Below are 27139 nucleotides of genomic sequence, written 5' to 3'. Positions count from 1 at the left end.
CTCTTGCTCTACCATCCTCAATACATAGCTTCTACCTCCTGATCCAAGGTGGCTGCTCCTGATCTAACCATCACTGGTGCCAGGAGTAGGGAGGAAAGAAAAAGGGAAAAGCATACCCAAATCTTTAAGAACTCTTTCCCAAAGTTGCATATACCAAATATGCTTCCATCCCATTGGCTAGAACTTAGTTCCTTGTGCAGACCTTACTATAAAGCAGGCTGGAAAATATAGTCTTTATTTTGGGCAACCATATTTTTGTGTTAGTCCATTTTCACACTGCTATAAAGACATATCCGAGACTGGGTAATTTATAAAGGAAGGAGGCTTAATTGACCACAGTTCCACATGGCTGGGGAAGCCTGGGGAAACTTACAATCATGGTGGAAGGCAAAGGAGAAGCAAGTACCTTCTTCACAAGGTGGCAGGAGAGAGGCGTGAGTGCAGGGGAAACTGCAACTTATAAACCACTAGATCTCCTGAGAATTCCCTCACAGAACAGCAGCAGGGGGAAACCACTGGCATGATCCAATCACCTCCCGCCAGGTCCCTCCCTGACATGTGGGGATCACAGTTTGAAATGAAGTTTTGGTGGGGATAAAGAGCCAAACCAGGCTGGGCGCGGTGGCTCACACCTGTAATCCCAGGACTTTGGGAGGCCGAGGTGGGTGGATCACGAGCTCAGGAGATCGAGAACATCCTGGTTAACACGGTGAAACCCCGTGTCTACTAAAAATACAAAAAATTAGCCGGGCGTGGTGGCGGGCGCCTGTAGTCCCAGCTACTCAGGAGGCTGAGGCAGGAGAATGGCGTGAACCCGGGAGGCGGAGCTTGCCGTGAGCCCAGATCGCGCCACTGCACTCCAGCCTGGGCGACAGAGCGAGATTCCGTCTCAAAAAAAAAAAAAAAAAAAAAAAAAAGAACCAAACCATATCACATATATTCAAGTAAAAACCAAGTGTTTTAATACTATGAAGACGATGGAGAGGAATGGATATTTGAGGTAACTCACAGCCCCTGCCACAGCTCCTAGACTGTTTCTCATTTAATTTTCTTATATTTTAACAATATGAAAAACTGAAAGTAATTTCACCCTTCTCTGAACTTCAACATCACTTTTTCTTCGTACCTTTATTACAGCACTCATCTTAGTGCGCCTTACATGATAAATTATGTACAAGTATTGGATAACTCCTTGTACAGTATATACAAGACATGTAATAATATTTTTAAATTGGTTGGTGTCAATTTTAAGAGGTCAAAGTGAAAGCACAGTGCAGGAAAATTACATTTTTAAAAAGTGGATTAATTTAATCTGGTCAGTGCTTAATTAATCATAGGCACATATATTATTTGTAGAACAAATTTAATAGTCATAGTAGACACATATATTATTTGTTGGAAGCTTTATTGAGAAGTATCTACAGTTTTTATCCATTATGTGTGTGTTTAATTTTTCATTTTTAGGAAAGGAAAACACTCTGAATGGTAGGAATTTAATTCTGACTGATTTACTTCATGTATTTTGTTTTCTTTCAGTACGACTTTACTCCGTGACATAAAAGAAGGACTACAGAAAGCTGTAATAGACCATACAATAAAAGCCATTGTGATTTGTGGAGCAGAGGGCAAATTTTCTGCAGGTAACTTAAGTCTAACCCTCTCCCACCATCTCTGGAATCCAGCCACAGACTGAGACCAATACTGCATTAGCTGTGCTTGTGGGTAATAACTTAGTGTAGGTAATGGATATGGCAGACTTGAGTGAGAATGAGAAACACTGTGGAGAAAGGGACAGGAATTACAAGACAGACCCAGAGGAGGGCTTCGTCTCTTTTATTGTGGATTGGGCTTTTAGAGTATATTTAGTTCCAGACTTGATGGCTGTTATACACCTGCTGATATATACCTGCATTGCATGTATCTCCACCATATGTGGGCTTGGGCAAATCTCTTTAACTTCCTGAACCTCAATTTCTCTATCTATAAAGTAGGAACAATAATACCTATTTTAAGGGGTTTTTGTGACATTAAGTGAGATAACATATCTGAAAGCCTCTACTACAGTACCTACACAAAGAAGATGGTCAATAAATGTTATTGTTTAATTCACACAGAGTCTTATAATAGAATTCATTTTTCTTCTGATAGTCACCCATCTCAGTGACCATGGCACTGCTCTATTGGGTTATTGTGTGAAGATGCAAAATTATTGACAAAATATGGCAAAAGTATGCTGAAATGGTGATTCATTCAATGGTATATATGGCGTCTTTTCCTTAATATTCATACATTATACCCTTTGACAAAAGTCACATGGATATGGGGGTCTATTCAACCTTACTGTAGCCAGAGAAATTTAATATGTGTTAATGGTGGTCTGAAAAGACACAGATGTTAGAATCATGGCAATAAATAAATATAAAAATGTGAATCATTATAATATTACCATTTATCTTGCCTGTTATATGCCAGTACCATGTAGGTTATTTATTAAATAATAATAATAAAAATAATAGTATTTTTAAACACGTTATATTTTAATTCTCAGTTAGTCCTACAATCCTCATTTACAGGTAAGAAGAGATTTTGAGCCTGGGAGAGATTAATATAATGTCCCAAACCTTAACCAGTTATTAAATGGCTTACTCACTGTTTGGAAATTTAAGGTTTGTCACCCAAGATGATGACGATGACGCATGGGAAGAGTGCTCAGAATGATAAAGAACTTGATATTTCTTTGTAAGAAAGAAGGTAGATGAGAGAATGTAATTAGAGTTTGGAGGCAGAAAAAATTATTCTTCTAAAAAAGTATTAGGGATTATGAAACTTGACTTAATACATTTACATAGAACAATGCACCCCAAAATGGGAGAATATACATTCTTCTGAAATACATCTGGAACATTTACAAAAATTGACCAGATACTGAATTATAAAATCTTATCTAAATAAATTTCATTAAGAATATATTATCTGACAACAATGCAATTAAGCTAGGAATCAATAACAAAAATATAACTAGTAATTCTCATATGTTTGGAAGTTAATTTCCAATATCCTCTGAGTAAAAACAGAAATAATGGAATTTAGAAAAAATTTGGAACTGAATGGCAATGAAAACATAATATAAAACTTGAGGGATGCAGCTAAAGTAAAACTTATCAGAAAATTTATAGCTTTAAAAATATATATTAGAAAAGAAAAATGGCTGAAATATAATGAGTTAAGTATTTATATAAAGGAACTGACAAACTAACCATAAAATACACCCTAATCAAGTAGAAGAAAGGAAATAATAAAGAGGAGAAATTAATGAAATAGAAAACATTTGAATCAAGAGGAACAACAATGTTAGTTTTTTGAGACTAATACAATTGACAAACTCTGGAGAGATTGAAGGAGAAGAGAAGGCACCAAGCAATGCATATAAAGAATGATGAAAGGGATATCATTGCAGACACTGTAGCCTTTAAGAAAGATAATGGCCCTTTGGCTGATGCAAGAGCCTAGTGCGGTGGTGGGAGAGATATCAGCAGGAGCAGCGCTGCCACGGGGCCTGGGGGCTGACCTGTCTGACTTCCCATCCATGCGGAGCCCACTGGAATTGCATCCATATCTGGAGATGAGATGATTTTTGATCCTACTGTGAGCAAGAAGAAAAGAAGAAGAAGCCTTTTATGTTAGATGAGGAAGGGGATACTCAAACAGGAAACGCAGCCTTCAGAAACAAAAGTCTGGAGCCAGAGCCAACTGAGGACAAAGATTTGGAAGATGACAATGAGGACAGTAGGAAAAACGATGCTTCTGATGATCTAGATGACTTGAACTTCTTTAATCAAAAGAAAAAGAAAAAAAACCAAAAAAGATATTTGATATTGATGAAGCTGAAGAAGGTGTAAAGGATCGTAAGATTGAAAGTGATGTTCAAGAACCAGCTGAACCAGAGGATGACCTTGACATTATGCTTGGCAATAAAAAGAAGAAAAAGAAGAATGTCAAGTTCCCAGATGAGGATGAACTACTAGAGAAAGATGAAGCTCTAGAAGATGAAGATAGCAAAAAAGATGATGGTATCTCATTCAGTAATCAGACAGGCCCTGCTTGGGCAGGCTCAGAAGGAGACTACACATAAGAGGAGCTGCTGAATTGTGTGTTCAACATCATGAGGGAAAAGAATCCAGATATGGTTGCTGGGGAGAAAAAGAAATTCGTTATGCAACCTTCAGAGGTCGTCCGAGTAGGAACCAAGAAAACTTCTTTTGTCAACTTTACAGATATCTGTAAACTATTATATTGTCAGCACACTTGCATTTTTGTTGGTTGAATTGGGTACAAGTGGTTCTATAGATGGTAATAACCAACTTGTAAAGGAAGATTCCAACAAAAACAGATAGAAAATGTCTTAAGATTTATCAAGGAGTATGTCACTTGTCACACATGCTGATCACTGGACACAATCCTGCAGAAGGACATGCAACTCTTATTTCCTACAGTGTGAAACTTGTCATTCTAGATGTTCTGTTGCCAGTATCAAAACTGGCTTCCAGACTGTCATGGGCAAGCGAGCACAGCTCTGTGCCAAAGCTAACTAATTTGCTAATCACTGATTTTTCAAAGCGTGTTGTGGATATGTGGCTAAACCAGTTTGCCATCAGAGTGGATATACCATTGTATTAAAAGCAAGATAAAAAAGCTGCCAAGTTCTTTGGCTAGTGGCTGGTTGGTCTGAAATCCTTGCAAGATGCTGATGCTCAAGCTGTTGACATATGTATAGACTACTTTAACAACTGTCAGAGAAACATGATATGGGGTAAAGAGGTGCTTTTTTAAAATTGTTCATAGACTTCTGTAAAATACAAGATAAATTAAAGTTATTTTAACAGTGAAAAAAGAAAGATAATGAAAATATTATGAACATGTAAAAAAAATAGCTTCTCAAAATTAACTCAAGAAGAAATAGAAAACCCAAATAGTTCTGTAATCATTAAAGAAATTCAATCAGTAATCAAAAATCTCACCAAGTAAATACTTGACCCTGAAGACGCCATTGGCAAGGTCTACTGTAAAGTCAAGGAAAATATTCCAATTTTACATAAACATTTTAGAGAATCAAAAAAGTGGGGCCACTTTCTCTATTAGTTTCTTAGAGCACCATAACAAATTGCCACAAACCAAGTGGCTTAAAACAACAGAAATCTATTCTCTCATTGCTCTGGAGGATAGAAGTTTGTAATCAAGATATCAGCAGGGTCATTCTTCCTCTGTTTTCTTTAGGGAAGAATCCTTCCTTGCCTCTTCTAGCTTCTTATGGTTTCTAGCAATCCTTGGCCTATGGATGCATCACTCCAGTCTCACTTTAATCACATGGCTTGCTTTCCTCCATGTCTAAATTTTCCTGATCTTCTATAGGCCCACCCTAACTCAGCATGACCTCATCTTAATTTGATAACATCTGCAAAGACCTTCTTTCCAAATGTCACACTCACAGCTTCTGGGTAAACACTATTCAACTCAGTACACTTCCCAACTCATTTTTTGAGGCAGCATACCCTTGATACTAACACCTGACAAGGACAGTATGGAAAAGAAAAATTACAGGCTAATTTCATTTATAAATGTAGATATAAAAATCGTAGTGTAAATTGAGACAACAAAGCAACTAGGTAACAATATTATGATGGAAACAAACCCTCATATATCAATATAACCTTGAACATAAATGGCCTAAATCCTCCACTTAAACATATAGACAGGCAAATTGGATTAAAAAACAAAACCTGATCGTTTTCTGCCCACAAGTGACACCCTTTGGTAAAAACACCCACAAACTCAATGGAGTGGAAAAAGATACATCGTGCAAACACAAAACAAAAATGAGCAGTAGTAGCTATATTTACATCAGATAAAGCAGATTTTAAATCAACAACAGTAAAAAGACAAAGAATGTATTATATAATGATAAAGGGTTCAATACAAGGAGAAGATATAGCTGTCTTAAATATATATGCATCCCAAAATGGACAACCCAGATTTATAAAACAAATACTACTCAACCTAATAAAAGAGATAGACAGCTATACAATAATAGGGGAGGACTTCAAAACCCCGCTGACAGCACTAGACAGATGATTAAGGCAGAAAATCAACAAAGAAACTATGGACTTAAACTAGACTTTAGACCAAATGGACCTAATAGACACACTTATAGAACATTCTGTGCAATAACTGCAAAATACACATTTTTCTATTTGTGCATGGGACATTCTGTGCATGGAACATTCTCCAAAATAAATCATATGCTTGGCCATAAATCAAATCTCAACAAATTCAAAAAAATCTAAATCATATCAAGTATCGTTTCATATTATAGTGGAATAAAAGTAGAAATCAGTAGCAAGAGGAACTCTCAAAACTCTACAAATACATGGGAACTAAACAACTTGCTCCTGAATGTTCATTAGGTAAATGAGGAAATCAAGGCAGAAATTTTTTTAAAATATAGAAAGATCTTAAAGTCACAACCTAATGTTGCACCTCAAGGAACTAGAAAAACAAGAAAAAAACCAAACCCAGAGCTAGCAGAAGAAAAGAAATAACAAAGATCTGAGCAGAACTAAATGAGATTAAGAGAAAAAAATAATAATGAGGATTAAGGATCACCATGGTGGACAGGACACAGACTAGATTGCAGCTCTGACTTGGATGGACAGAGCAGCATGCAGAGGCTCACATCGTGAATTTTAGCTCCAGAATGACTACTGGAATAAATCAGGAATCCCAAGAGGACCCACAGACCCTCTGAAGGAAGCAGACTGCTCCTGCAGAATGCAGGAGACATCCCAAATACTGTGAGTGCCCAAACTGCGGAAATGGGAGAGGGAGATCTTCCATTCCGGAACACACACCCCCACTGGGGAAACTGGAGGTCTAGTTTGTGGGAGAAGATTCTGATCTTACCTGGAGATGAGTCAATTTAGAGAGCCATGTGAAATACATGGGTGGAGGAAGCAGCAGGAAAGGCCCTGGGAGCTTGCTGGGTCCCCAAGCAGGCCATTCCTGCCTAGCATCACAGAGATCCTTCGAGAGGGTGGCCAGAGGCATGGGGAAAACACCACAGGGAGACGAAAGTCTGCAGCTGAACTTTGTAACAATTTGAACCAGTCTAGAAGCCTCCTGGCCAGAACTCGGGGGAGGGTGGGAATCTGGAGTGCAGACTCCACAGGCAGGGGAAGAACTAAAGCCCTTATGCAGCTGGGAGGTGGGTAGCCTGGGGCAAGTTCTTAGCCCTGCTTGCCCACTGCCTGGAAACAGACTCGGTGCTGTTAGATGGGGAGTGAGACCGGCCCTTTGGATTGTGTGGGAGCTGGGTGAGGCCTGAGTCTGCCAGCTTTCCCCCACTTCCCTTACAACCTGCATGACTCGGCAGAGGCAGCCATAATCCTTTTAGGTACATGACTCCAGTGAAAGTTGAAAAGAGTGTCCTTTCCCCACTTTGTTTTTGTTTGCTTTGTCAAAGATCAGTTGGCTGTAAGTATTTGGGTTTATTTTTTGGGTTCTCTCTTCTGTTCCATTGGTCTATGTGCCTATTTTTATACTAGTACCATGCTGTTTTGGTGACTATGGCCTTATAGTATAGTTTGAAATCAGGTAGTGTGATGCCTCCAGATTTGTTCTTTTTGCTTAGTCTTGCTTTGGCTATGCAGGCTCTTTTTTTGCTTCCATATGAATTTTAGAATTCTTTTTCTAATTCTGTGAAGAATAATGGTGGTATTTTGATGGGGGTTGCATTGAATTTGTAGATTGCTTTTGGCAGCGTGGTCATTTTCACAATATTGATTCTACCCATCCGTGAGCATGGGATGTGTTTCCATTTGTTAACATCATCTAAGGTTTCTTTCAGCAGTGTTTTGTTGTTTTCCTTGTAGAGATCTTTTGCTTCCTAAATAGTTTATTTTATTTTTTTGCAGCTATTTTAAAAGGGGATGAGTTATTGATTTGATTCTCTGCTTGGACACAGCTGGGATAATTGGTTAGCCACATGTAGGAGAATGAAATTGGATCCTCATCTCTCACCTTATACAAAAATAACTCAAGATGGATCAAGGACTTAAATATAAAACCTGAAACTATAAAAATTCTAGAAGACAACATTGGAAAAACCCTTCTAGACATTGGCTTAGGCAAGGATTTCATGACCAAGAACCCAAAAGCAAATGCAATAAAAACAAAGATAAATAGTTGGGAGTTAATTAAACTAAAGAGCTTTTGCACAGCAAAAGGAACAGTCAGCAGAGTAAACAGACAACCCACAGAGTGGGGGAAAATCTTCACCATCTATACATCTAACAAAGGACTAATACCCAGACTCTACAACGAACTCAAACATATCAACAAGAAAAAAAAATCCCATTAAAAAGTGGGCTAAGGACATGAATAGACAATTCTCAAAAGAATATATACAATTGGCCAACAAACATATGAAAAAATGCTCAACATCACTAATGATCAGGGAAATGCAAATCAAAACCACAATGTGATACCACCTTACTCCCGCAAGAATGGTCATAATCAAAAAATCAAAAAACAGTAGATGTTGACGTGGATGCGATGAAAAGGAAACACTTGTACATTGCTGGTGGGAATGTAAACTAGTACAACTACTATGGAAAACAGTGTGGAGATTCCTTAAAGAGCTAAAAGTAGAACTACCATTTGATCCAGCAATCCTACTACTTGGTATCTATGCAGAGGAAAAAAGTCATACGAAAAAGATACTTGCACACACATTTACAGCAACACAATTTGCAATTGCAAAATTGTGGAACCAACCCAAATGCCCATCAATCAACGAGTGGATAAACAAACTGTGGTATTTTTATACGATGGAATACTACTCAGCCATAAAAAGGAATGAATTAACAGCATTCGCAGCAACCTGGATGAGATTGGAGACTATTATTCTAAGTAAAGTAACTCAGGAATGGAAAACCAAATATTGTACGTTCTCACTGATATGTGGGAGCTAAGCTATGAGGATGCAAAGGCATAAGAATGATACAATGGACTTTGGGGATTGGGGGGGAAGGGTGGGAGTGGGGCAAGGGATAAAAGACTACAAATACAGTGCAGTATATACTGCTTGGGTGATGGGTGCACCAAAATCTCACAGATCACCACTAAAGAAGTTACTTATGTAACCAAACACCACCTGTACCCCAATAACCTATGGAAAAATAAAAATAAAAACAGAAAAAAGAAATATACTTATGAAAATATTACAAATATAAGTTCGTAATATAGTATAAGAAGATACAAAGGATAAATGAGATGAAAAGTTGGTTCTTTGAAAAGAGAAAAAAATTTATATACTGCTAGCTAAACTAATCAAAAAAGAGAGAAGTTTCAAATAAACACAATTAGAAATTATAAAGGTGACAGTACAGCTGATTCCACAAAAAGACAAAAGATGCTCAGAGACTACTGTGCACATCTCTACATGCACAAACTAGAATACCTAAAAAAAAAAGATGGATAAATTCCTGTAAACATACAACCTCCCAAGATTGAATCAGGAAGAAATAGAAATCCTGAACAGACCAATACTGAGTTATGAGATTGAATCAGTAATAAAAAATTTTTTGACCAAAAAAAACCCAAGACCAGATAGATTCACAGCAAAATTTTACCAGATGTGCAAAGAAGAGCTGGTACCAATCTTCCTGAAACTATTCCGAAAAATCAAGGAGGAAAGATTCCTCCCTAAATCATTCTATGAAAGCAGTACCACCTTGATACCAAAATCAGGCAAGGACACAAGAAAAAAAAAAAAAACTGAAGGCCAATATAACTGATGAACATAAATGCTAAAATCATCAGCAAAATACTGTCAAACTAAATCCAATAGCACTTCAAAAAGATATTACATCAATATTAGATGGGCTTTATTGCAGGGTTTCTAGGATGCTTCAGTAACTGTGATTCACCAGATAAACAGAATTAAAAAACAAAATCCATGATCACCTCAATAGATGCAGAAAAAGCATTTGGTAAAATCCAACATCCCTTCATGATAAAACCCCTCAACAAACTAGACATCAAAAAATACCTCAAAATAATAAAAGCTATATACAACAAAACCACAGCCAACATCATACTGAATGAGGAACAGGTGAAAACATTACTCCTGAAAACTGGAACAAGACAAGGATGCCCACTCTCACCACTCCTAGTCAACATAGTACTGGAAGTCCTAGCCAGAGCAATCAGGCAACAGAAAGAAATAAAAGGCATCCAAATTGGAAAAGAGGAAGTCAGATTTCCTCTGTTCATTGATAACATGGTCTTATACCTAGAAAATCCTAACGACTCTTCCAAAAGACTCTTACACTTGATAAATGACTTCAGTAAGTTTCAGGATACAAAATCAATGTACAAAAATCAGTAGCATTCTATACACCAATAACGTTCAAGCTGAGAACCAAATCAAAAACTCAGTCCCATTTACAATAGCCACAAAAAAAAAAATACCTAGGAATACATTTAACCAATGAGGTGAAAGATCTCTACAAGGGGTACTACAAAACACTGATGAAATAAATGATAGATGACACAGACAAATGGAAAAACATCCATGCTCATGGATTGAAAGAATCAATATTGTTAAAATGGACATACTGCCCAAAACAATATACAGATTCAATGCAATTCCTATCAAATTACCGATGTCATTTTTCATGGAATTAGAAAAAACAATCCTAAAATTAATATGGAAACAAAAAAGAGCTCAAATAGCCAAAGCAATCCTAAGAAAAAGAACAAAGCTGGGGGCAACACATTACCTGACTTCATATTATATTATAAGGCTATGGTAACCAAACCAGCATGGTACTGATACAAAAATAGACACATAGACCAGTGGAACAGAATAGAGAACCCAGAAATAAAACCGCATACCTACACCAACTGATCTTCAATAAAGTCAACAAAAATATGCAATGGGAAAGGATACGCTGTTCAATAAATGGTGCTGGGAAAATTGGAGAGCCATATGCAGAAGAATGAAGCTGGACCCCTATCTTTCACCATATACAAAAATTAATTGAAGATGGATTAAAGACTTATATGTAAGATCTAAAATCATAAAAATTCCTGGATGAATACTTAGGAAATCTCTTTTGGACATTGGCCTAGGCAAATAACTTTTGACTAAGACCTCAAATGCAACAAAAACAAAAATAGATGAATGGGACTTAATTAAGAGCTTCTGCACAGCAAAAGAAATAATCAGCAGAGTAAACAGACAACCTACAGAATGGGAGAAAATATTTGCAAACTGTGCATCCGACAAAGGACTAGTATCTGGAATCTATAAGGAACTCAAACAACTCAACAAGGAAAAACCAATTAACTCCATTAAAAAGTGGACATTGTCTTTTGGTTATATATACTTAAAAATTTTTTTTGAAGTACACATAGGACATATACATTTGCCAAAAGGAGACATACAAGTGGCCAATAAACATATGAAAAAATTCTCAACATCACTAATCATCAGAGAAATGTAAATCAAAACTGCAATGAGATATCTCACACCACTTAGAGTGACTGTTATTAAAAAGTAAAACAACAACATGTTGGCATGGATGCAGAGAAAAGGGAATGCTTATACACTGTTATTTGGAATGGAAATTAGTACAACCTTTATGGAAAAACAGTATGGAGATTTCTCAAAGAATTAAAAACAGAACTATCATTTGACCCAGCAATCCAACTACTGGGGATCCATCCAAAGGAAAATATATTATTATATCAAAAGATACCTGTACTCATATGTTTATCACAGCACTGTTAATGATAGCAAAGTCATGGAATCAACCTAAGGGTCTATCAATGGTTGATTAGATAAAGAAAACCATAGTATACTACACAGCCATAAAAAAGAATGAAATTACATCTTTCCTTAGGCCATTATCCTAAGTAAAATAACTCAGAAATAGAAAATCAAATACCGCATATTCTCACTTATAAGTGGGAGCTATTATGAAGGAATAATTGTCAGGGAAAAAAAGGGGGAGCTAAACAATGGGAACACATGGACATACAGAGGGAAGTAATAGACATAGGGACCTTCAAAAGGGCAAGGAGGTTGGGGTGAGGGTTGAAAAGTTACCAAGTGGTACAATGTTCACCGTTTGGGTGATAGGCACACCAAAAACCCAGACTTCACCATTATGCAATATATCTGTGTAACAAACTTGTACATGTACCCCCCGAATCTATAAAAATAATTTTAAATAATCTTAGTGTATTGTGAAGCTGAATCTAACAACATATAAAAAGCATAATATATCACTTTTGTCCTAGGAATATCAGATTGGTTGAACACTAGATTAATGAAATTCATCCCATTAAAAGATTAAAAAGAAAAATTATATGATTATGTCAAGATGTAGAAAAAGCGTTCTATAACATTGGACGTGCATTAAGAAGAAACATTCTTAGTAAATTAGGTACAGAAAGAAAATGCCTTAATCAGGCAAAAGGTATCCATTTTGAAAAATCTACAGGAAACAAACAAAATGGCAAATTGAAAGCTTTCCTTATGGGAAAGGAACAAGACAAAGCTGACTGCTCTCACCATTTCTTTTGACATTGTATTCAAGGTTCTTGATAAACCAGTAAAGCTAGTAAAAGAAACAAAAGATATAAGGAATGAAAAAGAAGAAACAAAACTTCATTATTCAGAAGATACAATAATGTTTGTAGAAAAATCAAAATAATCTATTAAAAAATTAACAAGAAAATTTAGCAGTTTTGCTGGATATAAAATCAATATCCCATATTAATTAGATTTTGATGTGCTGGAAATAATTAAAAAGTGAAATCACTACACTGTTTGTGCTTTGGTTTTTCAGAAACTGGGATAATAATGATACTAACCTTATGCTGTAAGTAGAAGAATATAGTATAGCTTTTAAGAATGTGGGGTTTGTAGTCAAATTGCCTAAGTTTAAATCCCTATTCTACCAGTTATTAGTCATATGTCTGAAGTAGTCACTTGTCTCAAAGCATTAACTTCCTTACCTGTAAAATTGGAATTGTTATGCTGCTTAACTTAGGTGTTATAAAAATTAAATGACACAGTATATGAAACTGCTTAGCACAGTGCTTGATGCATTTATCCAATAATTGTTCATTTCTGTTATTATCTAAAAAACTATCTCATTCTAAAGCTACAGGAATGATAGGCTTGAGACTTGGATTGAAATTGATCTTGTTTCTCTAGAACCAAAAGGAATTGAAAACACAAAACAAAACACTGGACTAGAGAGTGAAATATAATGAATTGGTGAGAAAAAAGCTTAACTCCTGGATTGATGCTAGATGAGGAACAGGTAGCAAAAAGGGAAAAAAAGATGAATAGGCTAGATATAAAATAATTAATTTTTAAAACTTGTACCAAGCTGAGTGTTTTCAAAGAATAGATAATGCTGTAGGAAAAAGCTTACTATGTATAATGTTGTATGAAAACAGGAAAATATAAAAATGATTTTACGGTATGCTCTAAATCAGCTGTCCTCAAACTTTTTGGTACCAGGGACTGGTTTCATGGAAGACAGTTTTTCCATGGACAGGGGTAGTGGGTGGGGGTGCAGGCCTGGGAGGCTGGGGGGGCAGGGATTGTTTTGGGATGAAACTGTTCCACCTCAGATCATCAGGCATTAGATTCTCATAAGGAGAGCGCAGCCTAGATCCCTCACTTGTGCAGTTCACAATAGGGTTCATGCTCCTGTGAGAATCTAATGCTGCTACTGATCTGACAGAAGGCAGAGCTCAGGTTGTAATGCTCACTCACCCATGTGGAAAAAAACTAAGAACTCCTCAAAATATTAAATTATGGCTATATAGTGATATTTAGGGTGATCTTCATGTTCTTTTTAATTTTGCGTGGTTTTCAAATTTTCCATAATACATATTATTTTTATAATCAGGAAAAGCAATAAATATTATTTTTATTGAAGATAAAAATCTATTACAAAAACATAATTCTAAGCTGCTTGATTAACATATAACTCATAAATATGTATACATGTTACCCTGATATTTTATATTGTGATGACTCATGCCCTTAACAAAGATATGGAACTAAGTTGCTGTGAATAGGCTTGATTAACAGTATCACACATACAAAAATGAGAGGGGCTGACTCAATCTCAGAATAATGATCTTTGGAGGAGAATCCCTATTCCCCTTTTCTGAGATTTTTAATTTTTTTAAATATAGACTTACTACTTATTATATGGAAAGATAGATTTTAGAAAATTACAGAATTCCTGGTAAAGATTCGAGGATTTTCTCTCATAGCATTCTACATTCGCCAATATACTTGTTTTCAGCCAAGGATGAAGTGTAAGGGCCCAAAGAGGTCTGAGACTTTTTAAGAGTCATCAGGAACTCTAAAAAAAAATTAAGAAATAAATAAAACAAATTAATTTTTTAAAGAGTATCAGGTAACTTACTGTTATATAACAATGCCCATGTATTTCTCAACTCTGTTTTCTCCTTGTCTTTGTGCCCTTAGGTGCTGATATTCGTGGCTTCAGTGCTCCTAGGACATTTGGCCTTACACTGGGACATGTAGTAGATGAAATACAGAGAAATGAGAAGCCCGTGGTGGCAGCAATCCAAGGCATGGCTTTCGGAGGGGGACTAGAGCTGGCCCTGGGCTGTCACTATAGGATTGCCCACGCAGAGGTAACAACCAAGGCTCTATATAGTGGCTGGTGTGTGGGGCTTTTCTTTAGGGCAAACTCTAAATGTAGTCATAAGTATCAGCGGTGATTATTTTATTTATTTGTTTTTTTGAGATGGAGTCTCACTCTGTCTTCCAGGCTGGAGTGCAGTGGTGTGATCTCGGCTCACTGCAACCTCCACCTCCCGAGTTCAAGCAATTCTCCTTCCTCAGCCTCCCAAGAAGCTGGGACTACAGGCATGCTACCATGCCCAGCAAATTTTTGTATTTTTAGTAGAGATGGGGTTTCACCATGTTGGCCAGGCTGGTCTCAAACTCCTGACCTCAGGTGACCACCCACCTTGGCTTCCCAAAGTGCTGGGATTACAGGCATGAGCCACTGCACCCAGCCCAGAGGTGATAATTTTGAATAGTTAGCTTACTGGTTAACGACTTCAGCTGTTATGTGCCAGTACAGTGGTACTAATTGTTAAAATGTTCAAATACTTCACTTCCATTCTGGTAAGTAAACACCTGCTACTCTGAGCCCTAGTTTCCCTTGTTTCCCTTAACCTTAGCCCTAGGGCCTCTCTATGATTCATCAACTACAGGGGAACTCCTTGTTTCCCTTAACCTTAGCCCTAGGGCCTCTCTATGATCTTGTTTCCCTTAACCTTAGCCCTAGGGCCTCTCTATGATCCATCAGCTACAGGGGAACTCCTGAGTCAATAGAAAGCCCCGAGACTCTACCTCCAGTACTATGACCCATATCAGGTTTCACTGATGCAGTGCTCATGCAGTATGAGTATTAAATATGTTGGCTGTCACTTCTAAGTATACATTTAAATACTTCTTTGATAACTCAAAGATTTCTGTTTCATGGTCCCTTATAATTATCAGTACCTAATAAGACAAATTTCTATTGGAAAATAGCACAAAACTAGTAAATATGGGGAAATTTCTGGAAATAGCTTTAATTTAGGCTGTTAGACATGTCAGATGAGGTCTGTGATACCACTGTGTATCACAGTATATATAATGGTGGCATTTTTGTAATTAATATATTTTTCTAATGATGAAAATAATATTCATTCTACTAAACTAGAGAACATAAGAAAGTATACAGATGTAAACTAAAATCATCATAAACTCACAGTTCAGAAATAACCACTATTAACATTCTATTTCATTCTAGTCTTTTTTTGTATGTAATTTTTTCTTACAGATTCTTTTTCCTTTGAAAAATGTCCTTTAAAGAAAAGTACATTGGCTGGGCGTGGTGGCTCATGCCTGTAATCCCAGCACTTTGGGAGGCCGAGGCAGGCAGATCACAAAGTCAGGAGATCGAGACCATCCTGGCCAACATGATGAAACCCCGTCTCTACTAAAAATACAAAAATTAGCTGGGCATGCTGGCAGGCGCCTGCAATCCCAGCTACTCGGGAGGCTGAGGCAGGAGAATCGCTTGAACCTGGGAGGTGGAGGTTGCAGTAAGCTGAGATCGTGCCACTGCACTCCAGCCTGGTGACAGAGCGGGTCTCCATCTCAAAACGAACAACAACAACAAAAAACACATTTGGGCTTTTTTTGTATTTAGTTTATACTCTATTTTTATACTATAATATTTAACCCATAATTAAATATTCTTTATTCTGCCAATCTCTGTCTTTTAATTAGAGAACTTAATACACTTATATTTAATGTAATTACTGATAACGAAGAACACCTGCCATTTTGCTATTTGTTTTCTATGCTTTTTGGTTTTTTTGTTCAATTCCTCCATTACTGCTTTCATTTGTGTTAAATGTAAAAGTATACCCTTGTAACTTTCTTGCTGTTTCTTTTACTATATATATTTTTAGTTATTTTCTTAATGGTGGTTAACTTGGTGATTACAATTAACATCTTAATTTATTACAATGTAGTTCAGATTAATACTGACTGAATTTTAATAATATACAAAAAATTTGCTCCTCTGTAGCCTCCATTACTTGCCCCTTTATGCTATTATTGTCACAAGTTATATCTTCATACATTATGTACCGCTTAACATAGATTTATCATTGTTGCTTTACATAGTGGTCCTAAATCAGATAAGAAAAAGAGGAATTACAAATGAAAAATACATTATTACTGTCTTTTATATTTACCCATGAAGTTACTCTTTATCAGTGTTCTTTATTTCTTCATGTGAATTCAAGTTACTGTCTAGTGCCTTTTCATTACAGCCTGAAGTATTTCTTATAGGGCAAATATACTAACAACAAAATCAGTTTTTCTTTATCTGGAAATGTGTTAATTTTGCCTTCATTTTCAAAAGATAGTTTTGTTGGATATAGAATTCTTGATTGACAGTTGTTTTCTTTTGGTACTTTGTGTATGTTATTTCATGCCTTCTGGCCTCTGTGGCTGAGGAGAAATCATGTTACTCTTCTGGTAAATATTCTTTAAAAATATCATTATAGGCCGAGAACAGTGGCTCACGCCTGTAATCCCAGCACTTTGGGAGGCCAAGGCAGGTGGATCACCTGAGGTCAGGAGTTCAAGACCAGCCTGACCAACATGGAGAAATCCCACCTCTACTAAAAATACAAAATTAGCTGGGTGTGGTAGCACATGCCTGTAATCCCAGCTACTTGGGAGGCTGAGGCAGGAGAATCACTTGAACCCAGGAGATGGAGGTTGCAGTGAGCCGAGATCGCACCATTGCACTCCAGCCTGGGCAACAAGAGCTAAACTCTGTCTCAAAAAAAAAAAAAAAAATCATTATAAGTGGCAGCATAATATTCAATCATATAGCTATACCAGAATTTATTTAACCATTTCCCAATGGTGTTTTAATTTTTATAAATGCTTACAAATAAATACACATACATGTCCTAAGTGCTCCTTTTCTGTGTCCCTCTTACCACAACCTGTACCCTGAGTGCAGATCTGAGTTACTAGCAATAAGTAAAGAGGTAGAGATGGGCAGTGATGGAAAGAATGGTGATTGACTGTTAGGAAAACCTCATGTAAGACAGGCCTCACATATGTGAGGTATTTTGGAACTGCTAGAATCACGATCTGGGTAAATGGCAGTCCGCATTTAAGTACCCTCCTCTCACCCTTATACCTGTAAATGGCTAACAGATCCTTAGCCACTTTTAAATGGAATGGGCCAAGAAAGGCAATAAAATAAAGGACTCAAGCTCACCTTCTTGTCTGGACTGAGATTACTGTCTGACTTTAAAAAAAAAAATAACAGCCTTTTGGAGATGTAATTTAAATACCATACAATTCATTCATTTAAAGTGTGCAATTCAATGGTATATGAGTATATTCTCAGAGTTGTGCAACCATTATCACAGTAAATTTTAGAACATTTTATCACCCCAAAAAGAAACCTTGTATCCTGTAGCAGTAATCCTCCATCACCTTCTGCTATCCTAAGCACCTACTAATCTACTTTCTGTCTCTATAGATTTGCCTATTCTGGATATTTCATATAAACAGAATCATACAATATGTGGTCTCCTGTGACTGGCTTTTTTTGTTTATCATGTTTTGCCTATTCTGGATATTTCATATAAACAGAATCATATGATATGTGGTCTCCTGTGACTGGCTTTTTTTGTTTAGCATGTTTTCAATGTTCATCCACGTTGTAGCATGAATCAGTTCTTTATTGATTTTGCTGAATAATATTCCATTGTATGGATGTACTACCTTTCATTTATCCACTAATCATTGATGGACATTTGGGTTGCTTCTACTTTTTTGGCTTTTATGAACCATGGTGCCATGAAAATCTGTATACAGGATTTTTGTGGGCATATGTTTTCATTTCTCTTGGGTATATACCCAGGAATGGATTTGATGGGTCATATGGTAACTCTATGTTTAACATTTAAGAAGCTGCCAGATTGTTTTCCAAAGTGTCTACTCTGTTTTATATTCCCACTAGCCATGTATGAGGATTCTGTATTCTCCATATCCTCTCCAACACCTGTTATTGTCTGTCGTTTTTTAAATAGCCATCTTAGTGGGTATAAAGTGTTACCTTGTGGTTTTGATTTGTATTCCTCTGATGGCTAATGATATTGAGCATCTTTTCAAGTGCTTACTGGCCATTTGTATCTCTTCTTTGGAGAAATGCCTATCCAGATCGTTTGCCCATTTTTAACAGGTTGCTTGTCTTTTATTATTGATTTGTAAAGTTCTTTATATATTCTAGATAGAAATCCTATATCGGATATATAATTTGTAAGATATATATATTCTCTCCCATTCTGTGGGTTGTCTTTTCACTTTCTTGTGTTTCCTGATTCTTGCAGGACTCCAGAAAGTTGTTTCCAGAGAAAATTATTTTTGTTGGCTGAGACAGGTCATATTACAGTCAGAGAATAAATGTGTAAGAAGCTAAAAATGTGTTTCAACATGAAGAGTTAGGGACAGCACAGCTCTGTTTATGCTGTTAATTAAAGAAAAGGATGTGCACTAATTTGCCCTGTAGAAATCTTGCTGAATTCAGTGACACCATGCTTTTGAGAATACAGGAAATCCAGGGAAAAGCTTGCCTTAACTCTGAACATACCATCTCATGCTAATGGCCTTTATGCCTTCAATCTTTGATAGGCTCAAGTTGGCTTACCAGAAGTTACACTGGGACTTCTCCCTGGTGCAAGAGGAACCCAGCTTCTCCCCAGACTCACTGGAGTTCCTGCTGCACTTGACTTAATTACCTCAGGTCAGTATAGACCTTGGCAACAACTGTCTAGATTAGTGTGAAGAATTGGACTAGGATTTAGAAAAATTCTGGCTTGACCACCTACTCCCTATGTAACCATAAAAGGATTCTTGAACTTCTTGGCCTCTTGATTTTCTGATCTGTAATATGGAGAACTACCTTTCTGAGCTTCTCAGACGTTATCGTGAAGATCAAATGTGAGAGCCTTTTAAATGAAAGTGCATGCAAAGAGCGAATCAAATTTAGGATTTTATTTCAGTTCAAGTGACTATTCATCAACACTGTTGTTCACATAGACTGCATTATATTCAGAACTAATTTAGAAATTGTAATATAGGCCGGGCGCAGTGGCTCATGCCTGTAATCCCAGCACTTTGGGAGGCCGAGATGGGCAGATCACTTGAGGTCAGGAGTTGGAAACCAGCATGGTGAAACCCCATCTCTATTAAAATACAAAAAAATTACCTGGGCATGGTGGCAGGCACCTGTAATCCCAGCTACTTGGGAGACTGAGGCAGGAGAATCGCTTGAACCCAGGAAGCGGAGGTTGCGGTGAGCTGAGACTACGCCACTGCACTCCAGCCTGGGCAACAGAGCGAGACTCATCTAAAAAAAATTGTAATATAAATGAGAAAACCATAATTTTCAAGGTATGTTTTCAAATTTTAATATGAAAATGACTAAATTTTTCACTGGCAAGTATTAAGATATCAGCTAGAAATGCAAGTTGTTCTTTTTATTTTCTTTTTTTTGAGACGGAGTTTCGCTCTTGTAGCCCAGGCTGGAGTGCAGTGGCATGATCTTGGCTCACGGCAACCTCCACCTCCCGGGTTCAAGTGATTCTCCTGCCTCAGCCTCCCAAGTAGCTGGGATTACAGGCATGTGCTACCATGCCCAGCTAATTTTGTACTTTTAGTAGAGACGGGGTTTCTCCATGTTTGTCAGGCTGGTCTCAAACTCCCTACCTCAGGTGATCCACCTGCCTTGGCCTCCCAAAAGTGCTGGGATTACAGGTGTGAGCCACCACATCCGGCCAGCCCAGTGCTTTTTAAGTTGTTCTTTCTCAATAGAGAATGTGAACACTACAACACTAGACCACATTTAGAGACCCTGGATTTACTCTCTTTCTCTCTCTCTCTCTCTCTCTCTCCATATATATATATATATATATATATATTTTTTTTTTTTTTTTTTTTTTTTTTTTTTTTTGAGACGGAGTCTCACTCTATCGCCAGGCTGGAATGCAGTGGAGTGATCTCTGCTCAGTGCAACCTCCGCCTCCTGGGTTCAAGTGATTCTCCTGCCTCAGGTTTAATATATATTTGTTTGTAAGACATTAAAGAGACTTTCAGTTGAGGTCAATTTAGAAGAAAGAACATATACAACAATATACTTCAAACAGATATAACTAATAATAAGAATTTAGGTCAGTCATTTTACTTTTTTGTGCCTTATTTTCTTTATAAATGTACCTAGGAATAGTACCTACTATAGGGTGGTGTGGTGAAAATTGGATAAGTTAATACATACAATGTCCTTAGGACAGCCCTACACATGGTAATCACTCCATAATTGTTAGATATATATTATTATTATTTATTAATAATATTTTTTTTGAGATGGAGTTTTGCTCTTGTTGCCCAGGCTGGAGTGCAATGGCGCGATCTCAACTCACCACAACCTCCGCCTCCCAGGTTCAAGCAATTCTCCTGCCTCAGCCTCCCAAGTAGCTGGGATTACAGGCATGCACCTCCACACCTGGCTAATTTTTGTATTTTTAGTAGAGACAGGGTTTCTCCATGTTGGTCAGGCTTGTCTCGAACTCCTGACCTCAGGTGATCTGCCTGCCTCGGCCTCCCAAAGTGCTGGGATTACAGGTGTGAGCCACTGGGCCTGACCTATTTTTTTTTTTTTTTTTTTTGAGACCGAGTTTCACTCTTGTTGCCCAGACGGGGATGCAATGGTTCGATCTCAGCTCACCGCAACCTCTGCCTCCTGAGTTCAAGCAATTCTCCTGCCTCAGCCTCCCAAGTAGCTGGGATTACAGGCATGCACCACCACGCCCAGCTAATTTTGTATTTTTAGTAGAGTCGGGGTTTCTCCATGTTGGTCAGGCTGGTCTCGAACTACCAACCTCAGGTGATCTGCCTGCCTTGGCCCCCCAAAGTGCTGGGATTACAGGCGTGAGCTGCTGTGCCCAGCCAGGTATATATTATTATACCGAAAGATCTGTCTTTTTTAGTAAAAGAGGAAAATTGAAGAAAAATGAGATGAAGATCTTGGTATTAGACTATATGCTGAAGAACAGGCAATAAAAAGAGCACAAGCTTTAGAATCAAAGACCTGGCTTTGAATCCCAACTCTACCACATATAAATAATATGCCTTGTGCAACTTAATTTTTATTTATTCATCCAGCAATTATTAATTTTCTCTCATATGCTGGGCCCTTTTCTAGGCATTAGGCCTATAGCAGTGAACTGAAGCAACAAAAATTTCTGCCTTCATGGAGATTGTATGAAGAACAGAACAATAATCACAACAATAATCATCATTGTCATATTTCATTAATTCAAAAATGTCCTTTTCCCCACAGCTTTCAAAGTGAGATGACTCTCAGATTCATTGTAAGTCATGGTTTAATTTACAGTTTTTTCCCCCTAGTTTCTGTGTTAGGAATTTTGGAGCAGCTTACTTGGGATATAGCTCAGGGTTTGTCATGAGATCGGAGTCAAGACACTGTGACTAGGGCTGTAGTCATCTGGAGGATCTACTTTCTTTCTTTCTTTCTTTCTTTCTTTTTTTTTGGAGATGGAGTTTCACTCTTGTCACCCAGGCTGGAGTGCAGTGGCACAATCTTGGCTCACTGTAACTTCCATCTCCTGGGTTCAAGTGATTCTCCTGCCTCAGCCTCCTGAGTAACTGGGATTACAGAAATGCACCACCATGCCCGGCTAATTTTTGTATTATTAGTAGAGACAGGCTTTCACCATGTTGGCCAGGCTGGTCTTGAACTCCTGACCTCAGGTGATCCACCTGCCTCAGCCTCCCAAAGTGCTGGGATTACAGGCGTGAGCCACTGTGCCCGGCCTGGAGGATCTACTTTCAAGATGACCCAGTCACATGGATGACTAGATGGTGCTGACCTTGGCAGGAGGCTTCCTTTCCTATGTACGGGGACCTCTCCGTAGAGCTTCCTGAGTATTCACACAGTGTGACAGCTCGCTTCCTCCAGAAAGACACCACAGTGTCTTTTATGATCTACCGTTAGAGTCACATGCCATCTTTTCTAAACTCTCCTATTGGCTATGCAGGTCTTCTCTATTCAGTATGGGAGGAAGCTTGAATACCAAGTGGTTAGACTTGCTGGGGGTCACTTTGGAGACTAGCCACCACAACTGTATGCACACACATATGCCTACCTATTATATAATTTAGATAGATAGATAGATATAGTCAGGTGGAGATAAGTGCTAAGAAAACACAAAACAGAAAGGGAGAGATATGAAATGTTAGGAATGGGAGGTGAATTAATATTTCAGGTAGGGTAGCTAGAAAAGGTTTCTCTACAAAATGACATCTGAGTAAAGACCTGAAGAAGATAAGGAAGCTTGTTATGCCAATATCTGGAGGAAGAAATCCCACATAGAGAAAATAGCAAGTACAAAGACCTGAGGCAGGGACATGCTTGGAATGTTCAAAGAACAGCAAGAAGGTCAATGTAACTGGAATGAAATGAGTCAGGGGAAAAGTAGTAGAGGATGAAGCCATATCTTTTTGGGCTTGGAAGGTTATAGAAAGAACTTTGGCTTTTCTTGTGAATGAGGAAGAAAGGCATTGGAGTGTTTCAAGCAGAGGAGTAACATGCTCTCACTTAGGTTTTTCAAACAGTCACTCTGGCTGTTGAAAATATACTAATTGGAGACAAGGACAAAAACAGGAAGACTGAGGGCTGCTATCATAATCCAAGGGAGAGATGATGGGGGCTTGGATCTGAGTAGTGGCAATGTAAATCATAAGATATGGTCAGATTCTGGAGATATTTTGAAAGTAGAGCCAACAGGATTTTGTGACAGAGCAGATATGAGATGTGAGAGAAAGAGGAGAGTCAAGGATGATCTAATGGCCAGAGTGAGTAGCTGGAAGGATGGTGCCATCACTAAGACTGGGATTTCTGCTGATAGAGCAGGTTTTATGGAAGTATCACAAGAACTTCATTTGGGACATGTTAAGTTTGAGAGGCCTGTTACACATCCAAGTGGAGATGTCAAATAGACAATTGGATAGACAGGCCTGGGGTTTAGGAGAGAGAGGTCTTCTGAACTCCTCTAAGCCTCTGTTTTCTCATCAGTAAACAACCACATGGTTGTTTTAAGGAATAATGAAATAACATGACATGCTTCTGATATAGTGCCTGTTAAACAGACCACATTTCATAAACGGTATCTGGCCCCCAAAGATGTCCACGTCCTAATTCCCAGAACCTGTGAATATATTATGTTACATTCAAAATAACTTTTGTACGTGTGATTACATTAAAGATCTTGAGAGGGAGTTTACCCTGGACTATCTAGCTCAGCCCATTTTATCACAAGAGTCCTTATAAGAGGGAAGCAGAAGGTCAGAGAAGAGAGAAGACACTATGTGCTGGCTTTGAAGATGGCAGGAGAGGTCACAAGCCAAGTAATGTAAGCAGCTTCTAGAAGTGGAAAAGACAAGGAAAGCATTCTTTCTTACAGCATCCAGAAGGAACACCTTCTGCTGACCTGTTTTAGACTTTTGACATCTTAAACTATAAGATAGTAAATGTGTGTTTTAAGCCTCTGAGTTTGTGGTAATTTGTTACAGCAGTAATACACTACTAATACAAAAGCTATTAGTAATCACAATATTCAGAATCCTGCTTTGGTTTGGAAAATATTTTTTTCTTTCTTTTTTTTTTGGTGACAGGGTCTCATTCTGTCTCCCAGACTGGAGTACAGTGGCACGATCTCAGCTCACCACAACCTCCACCTCCCGGGTTCAAGTGATTCTCCTGCTTCAGCCTCTCCAGTAGCTGGGATTACAGGCACGTGCCACCACACCCGGCTAATTTTTTGTATTTTTAGTAGAGACAAGGTTTCACCATGTTGACCAGGCTGGTCTCAAACCGCCGACCTCAAGTGAGCCACCCGCCTCGGCCTCCCAAAGTGCTGGGATTACAGGTGTGAGCCACTGCGCCCGGCCGAAATTTTTTTTTTTCTAAGAAAGGGTGTTAAAGAAAAAGATTAGTTAAATTGTGAAAGTTGAAGATTCCCTACTGATGTGAATGAGGAAAAAAAGTGCCAACTTTGTAGGCACTGTTCCCATAGGAAATTAATAAGTAAATAGATTTAGGTGGCTAACCCTTTCTGATCTTCTGAAATCCATAAGACAGGTAATTCTGGAAAGTAGAGTGATTACAACAGCAACCTTCTCCACAATTTCCTTAGAATGCCCTCTGAAAATGAACGAATCTTTAGCAGTAACCACAAAGGATATGCCTGATCATATTGCAGTTCGTTCGCTGATGTTCTCTGTCCAATCAACTGACAGGACTACAGTGTCCTGCTCCTCTTTCTGTTTTATTTTCTAGGTGCTGTCCCCTTTGTTCACAGAAAAGCATAGAAAGCTCTGCTGTATTCTCATAAAGCTTGGCCCCAGCCCTGATGAGTTTCTCTGTACTCATTCACAGGACAGGCTTTGAGCTCTAGACTTTGGTGGGATACCTCTTACTACCCAGAATACTGTGGGGGGAAAGAGGAATTGGGAGTAACATCTTTATCCTGCCTGCCTTTTAGCTGTAGGTCCAGGTGGGTTTTCGCTATACATTTTTTAGTACTAGCACCTCAAGGCTCTCAGGCAGAAATAATTAATATCAGCAAATATTGTTCTATGACCAAAAGAAAGACACACAAAAATTCTTAAAACTAAAACAACTGCAACCCTAAAACCTATGAAAATATTTTATGACTTAAAAAAAAGAAACATAAACGTCAGTCTGCTGAAACATTAAAGAAAACAAAAAATTTTAGAAAACTCACATTATTCTAAACTAGAAAAGAAAATATTTTGTTAAATAAGAACACCGTATTTAAAATCAAAGCCTTAGCCAAAATAATTTCTTTTTGAAGCAATAAAAAGATGTGGTAGGATAGATTACAGAATCAACAACATAGAGGATAAAAAGAGACACATCTAAAGAATTCAGAAGAATTTAACAAAAAGATAAATAAAATGTAAATGAAGATAGCAGACATGGAAGATACATAACAGAGGTCTCTGCTTTGAATAATACGTGCTCCCAAAGCACAAGGCAAAAAAAATGAAAGCAATAACCAAAAGAAAAAATAGAAGAAATTCTTCAGACATTAAATAGCATCAGAGATTGTACTTTAACAAGCATGCCATTTTCCTGGAAAAACTGATGAGGAGATAATTCTTTGATGTGTCTTGGTAAAGATTTTAAACTTCCAGAAAATAGAATCCTGCAAGCTTCCCCAGGATAAAAACAAATAAAACGAAAGGTTACTTTCAAAGGAACTAAAATTATACCAGCCGCAAGTAAATGCTGTGGAATATTCACATGCTAGGATGCTATGTAATATTTATGAAGAATGATGATCTAAATCTCAGGGTTCTTAAAAGTGTGGTCCAGGGACTCTCGGGTGTGGCCTAAGACCTTTACAGAGTCCTTGAGATCAGATCTATTTTCATAATAATAAGACATTACTTGCCTTTCTCACAAATGTGTAGTGGAATTTTCCAGAGACTGTAATATGCCTTGTGATATCACAACAGATTGAATGCAGAAGCAATAGGAGAATGAGAATGCAGCTGTCTTCTGTTAAATCAGACAGTAAATAAATTTGCAAAAATATAAAACAATTGCACTCTTCTCCCTAATTTTTAAATTTTTTATATAATTATTTTGCATAAAAACATTATGCTAACATGCAGTGAGTTTATTATTTTAAAATGAACTAATAAAGAAACATTTTTAAAGCTTGCAGTGATTTTTCTTTTTTTATTTTTATTTTTCTGAGATGGTATCTCCCACTGTCACCAAGGCTGGAGTGCAGTGGCACGATCTCGGCTCACTGCAGCCTCCGCCTCCCAGGTTCAAGTAGTTATCCTGCTTCAGCCTCCCAAGTAGCTGGGACCACAGGCTCGTGGCACACCCAGCCAATTTTTGTATTTTTAGTAGAAACAGGGGGCGGGGGGCACCATGTTGGCCAAGCTGGTCTCAAACTCCTGACCTCAGGTGATCCTCCTGCCTTGGCCTCCCAAAGTGCTGGGATTACAGGTGTGAGCCACCACATCCGGCCTTGTGATTTCTACACCCAGACAAAAGCTTGCAGTTTTAATTTCTAATACAGTAAATATTGATATATATAACCTACATAAACACAAGCTTTTTGGAGTTCTCCATAATTTTTAAGAGTGCAAAGGGGTCCTAAGACCCGTTTGAGAACTGCTAGTAGAAATCCGTATAGAAACCACGATATAAAATTGTGTATACATTAGCCAAATTAGAAAATAATGTGAGGCGGGCCGGGCACGGTGGCTCACGCCTGTAATCCCAGCACTTTCAGAGTCCAAGGCAGGTGGATCACCTAAGGTCAGGAATTTGATACCAGCCTGGTCAACATGGTGAAACCT

The 27139-nt window shown here is 37.9% G+C and overlaps 1 protein-coding gene and 1 pseudogene across 3 annotated transcripts in view; both read left to right on the top strand.

Moving 5' to 3' along the window:
* The window catches only part of EHHADH (enoyl-CoA hydratase and 3-hydroxyacyl CoA dehydrogenase), a 91114-nt gene that overhangs the window by 32863 nt on the left and 31112 nt on the right, over positions 1-27139 (top strand). For all 3 annotated transcript variants that reach the window (XM_014344488.4, XM_003806605.4, XM_063602632.1), the window contains exons 2-4: positions 1537-1640; positions 14582-14754; positions 19349-19460. In XM_014344488.4, coding sequence (XP_014199974.3) covers positions 14692-14754; positions 19349-19460 — 175 coding nt within the window. In that variant the 5' untranslated portion in view covers positions 1537-1640; positions 14582-14691. The remainder of the gene's footprint in view (positions 1-1536; positions 1641-14581; positions 14755-19348; positions 19461-27139) is intronic.
* LOC106634634 (eukaryotic translation initiation factor 2 subunit 2-like) lies at positions 3580-13485 on the top strand (annotated as a pseudogene).

Source organism: Pan paniscus, chromosome 2 (assembly GCF_029289425.2).
Source record: "Pan paniscus chromosome 2, NHGRI_mPanPan1-v2.0_pri, whole genome shotgun sequence".
Lineage (NCBI taxonomy): Eukaryota > Metazoa > Chordata > Mammalia > Primates > Hominidae > Pan > Pan paniscus.
Note: the sequence above shows the minus strand (reverse complement) of the source record. Positions and strands in the feature narration are given on the sequence as shown.